We start from the raw sequence: 10,379 nt of genomic DNA on the forward strand, positions 1-10,379 counted from the left end.
AGCCATAAAAAAGGATGAGTTCATGTCCTTTGCAGGGACATAGATGAAGCTGGAAACCATCTTTCTGAGCAAAGTATCATAAGGACAGAAAACCAAACACCGCATGTTCTCACTGATAGGTGGGAGTTGAACAATGAGAACACATGGACACAGGGAAGGGAACATCACACACTGGGGCCTGTTGTGGGGTGGGGAGCTGGGGGAGGGATAGCATTAGGAGAAATACCCTAATGTAAATGATGAGTTGATGGGTGCAGCAAACCAACATGGCACATGCATACCTATGTAACAAACCTACACGTTGTGCACATGTACCCTAGAATTTAAAGTATTGAAAAAAAAAAAGATATCCAGCTGGATAGTGGGATAAAATATATTCCTCTGTGGAAGCAGGAGTATGTCAGCATGTACTGGGTTGGGATTCTTTTGGTTGCCAGTAGCAGAAAACTCAACTGTAATAGGCCTAAGCATAAAGGAAATTTATTGGCTCATGTAGATAAGAAGTCTGGGGTAGCAAGATTCGGGTGTGGCTTGATGCAGGGCTTACAAAGCTGTCTTAGGTTCCTGTTCTCTCTGTCTCTCCTCTCCTTTCTGTATTGTTTTAACTCTCAATGGGCTTTTCTGCTCTCTCATGGTTGTGAGGGCAGCTCTGGCCTTTACATCTTCTTGGATCTACATCCAGGATGAGAGAGAGAGAGAGAGAATTTCTTTACTGCAATAATACAGAGGCTCTCCACTTGGGTGACATCCAGAACCCACTACTGTGGCCAGGATGCCATGCTATATCATTTAGTTTAGGCCCATGGTGCCCCTCCTAGAGCTGGGGGCAGTTTGATGCCACATAAACCATGCTGGCTGAGGATGTGGGAAGGATAGCACCAGAATGGAAGAATGGTCCCTAGATGGCCAGAAAACCCCCATGGTCACTGCAGAAGACTCAAGGGTCTGTCTTCCTCCACCCTCCTACCCTAGGCAGAAGATCTTTAAGGAGAGGGCCTTGCCGGACATCGAGAACTACATGTTTGAGAATCATGATCAGCTGCGGCAGGCGGCCACCGAGTGCATGTGCAACATGGTGCTCCACAAGGAGGTGAGGCAGGGACTCAGGACGGAGACCTGGGCATGATCAAGGCACGGAGAGACAGGCCAGCGTCAGACCCTGGGGTGAGATCGGGGGCTGTTATGATGGCATTAAGGTAGCATTTTGGGCAGAAAATCCAGGAATCCCTAAATCTTTCCTAGATTACAGTCCCCCTCCCTGTAGGGGCCCTGAGAAACAGATATGCATAAAGGAAAAAATACAAAGCTAGGGCTTTGAATCCAAACCCTGGGCTAGATGAGGCGGAAGACACCATTTCCCTAAGTTACTTAGGCCTAAATAAACTTAAAACAAAGCAGGATATGAGACCAGGGCCTCTCAGAGGTCAAGGAAGGCTAGACTGCTTGCATTTATTGAAACTTCACATATATAAAAAAAAGAAGAAATACCAAATACAGTTATCAACCATTTCAGGATGTCTTAAATGTCAGCATTTAATGAACTACCACTGTTCCCATAGAAATTGCAATGCAATATAACTGTACTCATCACATAATAATTATAGAGTTTATAAAAATAAAATGAATTCAGAACATGCTGTAGGCCTCATGGTCCAGTCATGGGACAAATGATACCCATCTGGTGAATGTCTTCTTCTTCCCATCCTGTCAGAGTACTGCTGTGCCTGTAGGTATAATCTCATCGGATATAACAGCAGGGTCTAAATTTGAGGCCCTTCATTAACATGAGGGCCAAGCTGAATGGCCCTCCTGGGCCCCCATATAGGGACTAGTGAGAGACCCAGTCTGTTTACCCTCAACGCCTGAACCTTAGATCTTCTCACAGTTTTAGGGGGAAAACCTAACCCATTAAAGCCTATTAAAGGCCAGGTGCAGTAGCTCATGCCTGTAATCCCAACACTTTGGGAGACCGAGGTTGGTGGGTCACTTGAAGTCGGGAATTTGAGACCAGCCTGGCCAATATGGTGAAACTCTGTCTTTACTAAAAGTACAAACATTAGCCAGGCATGGTGGTGGGTGCTTGTAGTCCCAGCTACTCCGGAGGCTGAGACATGAGAATTGCTTGAACTTGGGAGGCAGAGGTTACAGTGAGCCGAGATCATGCCACTGCACTCCAGCCTGGGCGAAAGAGCAAGACTTCATCTCAAAAAAAAAAAAAAAAAAAAAAAAAAACATTAAAGTCAGGGGAAATGAAGCTACCAGGGTCTACCAGGGAGCTGGCCTAAGGCTGGGCTGCGGGCCTGGAAGCCATGGGGGAGACAGAGAGTGTATCCAGGGAGATGGGGGTTGGGAGGCTGAGAGGTTGAGGGAGGTAATGGGAGGAGGGAGGCAACCTTTCCTATGGGAGCACCGACTGCTACAACAACTCAAGTCAAAATGTTCAGTGGTCCCAATAGGATAGAAGTTCATTTCTTGCTCACCATGTCAAAGTCCTGTTTGGATTGGGTGGCTCACTTTCTTTTTTCTGAGATGGAGTCTGGCTCTGTCACCCAGGCTGGAGTGTAGTGGTGTGGTCTCGAATTACAGCAACCTCCGCCTCCTGGGTTCAAGTGATTGTCCTGCCTCAGCCTCCCGAGTAACTGGGACTACAGCGCGTGCCACCATCCCTGGCTAATTTTTTGTATTTTTAGTAGATATAGGGCTTCACCGTGATAGCCAGGATGGTCTTGATCTCCTGACCTCATGATCTGCCCGCCTTGGTCCCCCAAAGTGCTGGGATTACAGGCGTGAGCCACTGCGCCCAGCCGGGTGGCTCACTTTCAAGCTGACTCAGGGATCCAGGCTCCTTTGATCATCAAGAACTGCCTTCTCCTCTGCCACACTGGGAGTGGATTCCACTCTGATGGTGAATGGGGAGACAGACCCAGGGAGAGGTGCCTAAAAGTGACACACATCACTTCCGCTTGTGTTCCATCTATGAGAACTAGGCCACCACCACATCAAGATGTGAGAAATGGGGGAACGTAGTCCATGTAAGGGCAGCTGCTTCCCAGAAACAACTGTATTCCATGAGAAGGGTCCATGCTGACCCCTCTGATATATGGTGACCTCTGCCATGCTCTCACCTCCGATGACCACTGCTCCAGTTTCAGGGAGATGAAGATAGAGGGTCACACCTGGGAAGCTGTGATCTTGGTCCCCTTTTGGAGTTCCACTTCTAAGAAACCTGGCCCAGTAGAATGCTCTGAGACTTGACCACCTAGATTTTACAGTAGTGCGGAGGGTTGAGGATGAGATGCTGTGAGGGGTTAATACCTCTCTGAGACATGTCAGGGTACTGGTCCCCTGGAAGCTCTTCTCCTGGTTTTCAGATCCTTGGGAAGCCTCATCTCTCACCTGGTGGAGACGGCACTGTAGCTTTCTAATACCGAGCAAGCCACCTAATTGTTCCCTGCTTCTGCCCCAGTCCCTGCAAAATCATTTTATGGAAGACCCTGAAGGCCCATCCATTCCACAAAGGTTTATCCCACATAAACCTTCCAAGCTTCCCCAAAGCGATGGGAAATACAGCTCCTCAGGCATCATCTACCCTGCAGGAGTCTGTGCCTGCCTCCTTCCCCTGGTGTGGAGGCTGAATGCAAGCAGAGGTGGTGAAGCACACTAGATGGGGAATTCTTTGTTTTCTTTATTTGGAAGAATTTGTAGCCCCTTCATTCAACCAACTGGGGAAGGCTTCTTGGGGGAGGTAGCATGAGTGAGGTGCTCAGAGGGAAACGCTGAGAGATCTTGGGTTGGAGAACTTCAGGTGCATCTTACCCTCTTCAGGCTGGGCAGATTGGGGACAGTTTTCTCTGAGCCATGTTCCTGCCTCCCACAGGTACAAGAAAGGTTCTTGGCTGATGGGAACGACCGGCTGAAGCTGGTGGTGCTGCTCTGCGGGGAGGATGATGATAAGGTGCAGAATGCGGCTGCAGGGGCTCTGGCCATGCTGACAGCAGCACACAAGAAACTGTGCTTCAAGATGACTCAAGTGGTAAGATCTGGCCCTGGGGATAGGAAGGGTTGGATGGGCTCCAGGGAATCTCCCCACTCACAAACCACACTGGATGATCCTCTGGGGAGACCAGCTCCTAAAGAAACCTCTCACAGCCGCCGGGCATCTGTTCTTACTGCCTAAGGAGAAGACTGTCTACTCCCTTCAGTGCCTTACGTTCATTATTTGGTCTTTCCAAGTGTGCTAGCTCAACCCCTCCCACTGGAGTTTCACCCATTGCCTTTAGAGGTGCATATACCTCATTGCTTAAGAAAAACAGCAATGCTAATCACTGCCGTGGAGCTCCAGAGCTTCCCAAGAGAAGCACAGTTGTGGTGGGGATGCCATAAGGAGCTTACGGTTTGGCAAAAAAGCTGCAGATTCTCTTAAGTGGACACAATGACCAGCTCCTATGAGACTGTTTCCGTTGCAGCAGGTGTAATGGAAATATCTGTATAGTCACAAATGTGGGCGTGCACAACGAAACTTTCCTTATTTCACCAAACTGAAGAGTTTGTGGGCACTCATCTCTCCCTGTGGTGAAAAATGTGGACATCTCAATTCAAAGGTGTTCATGTCTGGTTTAAAGGCAGGCTCTTTTGGATAGTCAGTGTAAGGTGTGTATGTGTCGGCGGGTGTGTTCTCTAAGCTCCAAGGGGGGTTATGCTGTCCTGGCATCTGGCAAGGGTGTATCTGTGGAATGTAGTTCATCCTGCATGGTCTTTGGACTTCAACCTCTTTCCCTAAGGCAAGCTTCTCAAAACTGTAATGTGTTTAAGAATCACCTAGGCAACTTGTTAAAACAGTTTCCCCACATGTTCTGAGTTAGTAGATTGGGGGTGGGATGCTAACAGCTTGGGGACCACACTTTGAAACCACTGCCCTAGAGCAGCCTCTTCTGGTGTTACTGGGCACATAACTCTTGTTGCAGGTCCTCACAGGACCCTCTGTGACTCTTTGCACTTACTGAGTGCCAGGTGTTGCCCTAAGTGTTTACATTTATTAAGTCATTTAATCATCCAAGCCACCCTGTGAGGTGGGTATTATTATTATCATCATCCCTATTTCACAAATGAGGAAACTGAGGTGCAGAAAAGCAACTAGACCAAGGCCACACAGCCTCTTAGTTGGGAAGGGACTGGAACCCTTCAGGATTGCCAACCCACTCCTGTCCACTTCTTCGTTCTTCCTCGCGGGGCTCAGAAATCTTGGCTGCGTTTTTGTTCTGACACGGGGCTTCCTGGGGACTCTGTGAAGCTGCTCAGACTCATCTTTTGTGCCACCCCATGGCCATGTTGGATGCTGGACATCTCTAAAGTCTCATGTCATCTGGGCTACGCCCTGGGCTATGCTTCCTGCCCTGGAATCCCATCCTTGTTGAGTTTCTATCACTGCTTCCTTTGACCCTTGGTAACTCATCCCAGGGACCGATGGGCCCGGGACCCATTATCAGTTACACTTCAGCATAGAAACTTTCCAGCCTAGAACTGTGCCACAGTTAGCTGAGTTTTCATGTTCTTTCCTTGGGATAGGACATTCAGTGCAGAGTTTACAAAAGTTGGATTAGATGCTCAAAAGCCAAGAATTTGCCTTTTCTTCCCCCTGCATCTGTCTCCCTATGTGCTTGTGGAAAGCGAGCCCTGCTGACAAATGCCAGGTTAGGGTAACAGGTACAAAGAAGCTCAAGGGAAAACCTTTGCATTGGTGTTTTTTTTTTAATTTATTTTTATTTTTATTTATTTATTGTTTGAGACAGAGTCTTGCTCTTTTGCCCAGGTGGGAGTGCAGTGGTACAATCTTGGCTCACTGCAACTTCCACCTCCTGGGTTCAAGCAATTCTCCTGCCTCAGCCTTCCTAGTAGCTGGGATTACAGGCGTGTGCCACCATGCCTGGCAAATTTTTGTATTTTTAGTAGAGAGGGGGTTCCCCATGTTGGCCAGGTTGGTCTTGAACTCCTGACCTCATGCTCCACCTGCCTCAGCGTCCCAAAGTGCTGGGATTACAGGCATGAGCCACCGCACCCGGCCTGGGTTGGTGTCTTAAATTATCACCTACTTGCCCTGCATCCACTTCTACTTGTTGAGCACTTACTGTGCTCCAGCCCCCATGCTAAGCTCTTTCCATGTGTTATCTCATTAAATCACCACAATGTTAGAGGTAGGTGTAGAAGATGACCCTGAGGCTTACAGAGGTTAAATGACTTAGCTGAGGCCATGTAGTTGGTAAGTGGCTGAGCTGGGACCTGAACACTGGCCTCTCTGACTCCAAACCCCCGTGCTGATGACCATTCTACTCTGCTGCCCCAAGTATATCTGTTGAATGATACAGGAGTAAAGCCTCCTGGTTCTATTCTCAGCATTATCTCTGTCTCCTGGGATGATCAGAGGGGTCTAGAGTCCTACCTTCCCAAGAATAGTAGTTGGGTTGCTTCATAGCTGGGAATGGAGGAAGAATGGAAGTGAGGATACATTTAAGACTCTTGTGTTGATTCCAGTTAAAGACAGGGCTGGGGGAGAACATGTCTGCATGTCCGGAGCTGATGTCTCAAAGGGCACCTGGTTTGGCAGAAGCAGGCATTGCCCATGTGCCCAGGGTGAGAATCCTCCTTTTGAACACTCTGCATCCCTGTTCTTCTCAGGTTTGCAGTGGGTCTGGCCCTTTGCTTCTTAAGATGCTTAAGAAATAAATGGAGGATGTGAGGGCGATCTGGCTGCGACATCTGTCATCCCATTGATCGCTAGGGTTGATTCGGCTGATCTGGCTGGCTAGGCGGGTGTCCCCTTCCTCCCTCACCGCTCCATGTGCGTCCCTCCCGAAGCTGCGCGCTCGGTCGAGGAGGACGACCATCCCCGCTAGAGGAGGACCGGTCTTCGGTCAAGGGTATACGCGTAGCTGTGCTCCCCTGCTAGAACCTCCAAACAAGCTCTCAAGAAATAAATGGATTTGGAATATGAATCCTCTACTATTTCCAGATGTGTGACCATAGCTAAGTTATGCTGATTCCTTTAATTATTTTGTTTTAGTTCATTTTCTGTTGCTATAATAGAATACCTGAGACCAGGTAAAAGAAAAGAGGTTTATTTTGGCTCACAGCTCAGAAGGCTGGGAAGTCCGAGATCAGACAGCATCATCTGATTTGCTTTTGGTGAAGGTCTTATGCTGTGTCATAGCATGGTTTAGAAGCAGAAGGGGAAATGTGTGTGTGTGAAAAGGATAAAACACAAGAGCTGGCAACTGGGGCCATGACTGGCTCTCATGGTTTCTAATCTAGTCCCTTGAGAGCGAGAACTCACTGCTGCAAGAATTGACACATTCCTGTGACAGCAGCATTAATTCCTCTTAATGACCTAATCACCTCTTAAAGGCCCCACCTCCCAACATTGCCACACCGGGGACCCACATTTCCAACACATGAACTCTGGGGACACACTCAAACCTAGCACCCTCCTTACCTTTTTTCCTGCCTCCAGACAACCCAGTGGTTGGAGATCCTCCAGCGGCTTTGCCTGCACGACCAGCTGTCTGTCCAACACCGGGGCCTCGTCATCGCCTACAACCTACTGGCAGCCGATGCTGAGCTGGCCAAAAAGCTGGTGGAGAGTGAGCTGCTGGAGATCCTGACTGTGGTGGGCAAACAGGAGCCAGATGAGAAGAAGGCAGAAGTGGTTCAGACAGCCCGAGAATGTCTCATCAAGTGCATGGATTATGGTTTCATTAAACCAGTGTCTTAGACAGGGACCCTCAGGGATGCTTGGAATGGTCCTGTACAGTGCAGAGTCCTGGGTTGGGTTCTCTTGGAGTGTCAGGTCATCTAGGGATCATAGCAGTGACAATGAAGTCTCAATATAAAGGGAAGACTTGACTGTTCCCTAAGTTGTGAATCTTCTCCTTTGCCCTGACAGAGTTTGGATGTTTCATTCTCTCTCTTGCTTCCTATCTCCTTACATCTGTCAAGTTTCAGAAATCCCAAGAATAATTTTCACCCATGATTAGAACATAGGTTGGATCATTCTTTCTGTACCCATTTTGAAGGCCAGGATAATAAGTTGAAGTTCTTTATATTTTGGAAAGTGGATTTTGTGGTAAGGTAGGAACTAACGGGTGTGTGCATATAAAGGTTAATGCTGTTGTATTTGGATGCTGATCTGTGCTGTTTTCATGACCTCTCTCCCACACTATTTGAATCAGTCTGTTCAGAACGGTGTATTTCACCTTCAGTGCTCTGTCCTAGCCCTGTGCCCATTCCCATCATTTCACTGTGATGGAAATAGAGTTTATGTTCAACAGTGAGACATGACCTCTGCAATTTGCTTGGGAAAGTCTTCCAAGCAAGATGGACATGATGAATACAAATAAGATCATCTTCAAACAAAAAATAAATAATTCATTGGCTCATGTATCTTGGCCATCCAGGGAAGGTCTGACATTGTTAGATTCAGAGTTTCAAATGTCATCACCATGGATGTGTCTCTTTCTCTCTCTCATTTTCCCTCCCCATATCTTGTCTTTTATTTATTATAGGTTGATCTCATTCCCTAGTGGGCTCTCTCCCTGTGATAGGAAAGACAGTCCCCAGCAGCCCCAGGCTTACATAGCTGTTATAGTTCATTATGGAAGAGAAGAGAGAAGAGCATTCCCAATAACTCAGCAAAGTTCCCAGGAATGACTCTGATATGTCTATGTCTCAGGTCACATTTCCATCTATGAACCAATCATATTCAGAGGTGGAATGCTAATTGGCCAGGCCTGGGTCATATATACAAATCTAGGTTAAGAAGGACCTTCATCCCTGTCCAATTGACATGGACTGATTAGGGGTATTAATGGAAGAAGTGTGCCACCACAAAAGAATGTACCCTGGGCAGATCAAAGAACATGTCCTTTATGTCAGGCTTGGCCACAAAAGAATGACACAAGTAATATGCCGTAGATCAGAACCTCTCTGTTAATACTGCCTTTTTAGCATGGTTGAGATAGCTAAGATCTAGTACTGTCACTCAGGTATGTCCCAGTTCTACCTACATTTATTGAAGGGTCAACAGTTCTGATCTCAGCATTGGGTAAAGGGTGGGACATTTAGATTTATGGTCCTTGACGAAAACAATTTACAACGTTCTGTTGTGTAGTAAGTGTAAGTGTACATATGCCTGGAAAAGAGACAGACTATTAGAAAGTTGCACTGTTGCGGTATGGGCCAAATCCAACATAATACCCGCTGTACCTCTAGAGAACTAAAACTTTAGTTTCTCAGATCTTTTCTGCACTAATGATCTTTACATACAGCCTACATTTTACTAACTCTTACATGGGCTTGTTTCACAGCAGGAAACTATACTTTTGAATGACAACATTCAAAAAGGTGTGGCCCTTCTGAAAATATATACGACATTCATCATCAATAAATAGCATGATTTGACCCCTGTCAAATTCTTTCCTTCTTTCCTCATATGTGGGCTTGAGTGGGTGTATTTAGCTCCTTTAAACAAAACTCTTTCAGAGGTAGGGCCACACTCTTACTCATTTTGACTTTCATGAGATTACATCTGCCAGTGGCGTTCAGGGCCAGTTAGATAAAGCTCATCTTGTTTGGATTGCAGGGAATTTTTTTTTTTTTTGACGGGGTCTTGCTCTGTAACCTAGGCTCAAGGGCAGTGGTGCAGTCATGGCTCACTGCAACCTTGGTCTCCACAGCTCAAGTGATCTTTCTACGTCAGTCCACCCCCAGCTAATTAAAAACATTTTTTTTTTAAGAGACGGGGTCTCACTATGTTGCCCAGTCTGGGCGACCACGTTCTTTAACATGAATATTTTATAAATAGTCCAAGAAGATCCAGAGGAAAGCTGAATTCCTTCATCTGATTTTTGCCACTGGTCTACTATCTGGCTAAGTCTTCATGGGAGGCCTTTAAGAAAAGCTGTGAAAAATACCTTTGTTTCCCACTGTCTAGATTACATAAGTGGTTGGCTTTTCCAGCCTAGACTCTTAGTCACCATTGCTTGTAAGAGGACCCTTCTTTGCAGATTCCTATTTATTTTCATCTATGCTTTCAAATAGACCGATGCTAGCCTGAGATCATCTCTTTATTGAGGTAGCTTGCTCAAAACCAGCAAGGAACAGCCAATACCTGCCAACTTTCCAGGTTTTTCCAACCAATTCTCTTACAGAAAACCTATGAATACCTTAGAGGTATGTTTCTTAGTTTCCCAACATATAATGGAAAAATTCATCATTTTTATCATTACTTTTAACTGAAGTATGTTGCTATCAGATAACTTGGTCTGTATCATATTAATCCTTTGCAATTTGAGAAGCATACTTTTTTTTTTTTTTTTGAAATGGAGTCT

The 10,379-nt window shown here is 46.5% G+C and overlaps 1 protein-coding gene across 3 annotated transcripts in view; it reads left to right on the plus strand.

Moving 5' to 3' along the window:
* The window catches only part of UNC45B (unc-45 homolog B (C. elegans)), a 39,188-nt gene extending 31,293 nt beyond the window's left edge, over positions 1-7,895 (plus strand). For all 3 annotated transcript variants that reach the window (XM_011937689.1, XM_011937690.1, XM_011937691.1), the window contains 3 exons: positions 973-1,090; positions 3,878-4,033; positions 7,505-7,895. In XM_011937689.1, coding sequence (XP_011793079.1) covers positions 973-1,090; positions 3,878-4,033; positions 7,505-7,765 — 535 coding nt within the window. In that variant the 3' untranslated portion in view covers positions 7,766-7,895. The remainder of the gene's footprint in view (positions 1-972; positions 1,091-3,877; positions 4,034-7,504) is intronic.
* The last annotated feature ends 2,484 nt before the right edge of the window (positions 7,896-10,379 follow it).

Source organism: Colobus angolensis, unplaced genomic scaffold (genome assembly GCF_000951035.1).
Source record: "Colobus angolensis palliatus isolate OR3802 unplaced genomic scaffold, Cang.pa_1.0 Scaffold167, whole genome shotgun sequence".
NCBI classification, from domain to species: Eukaryota; Metazoa; Chordata; class Mammalia; order Primates; family Cercopithecidae; genus Colobus; species Colobus angolensis.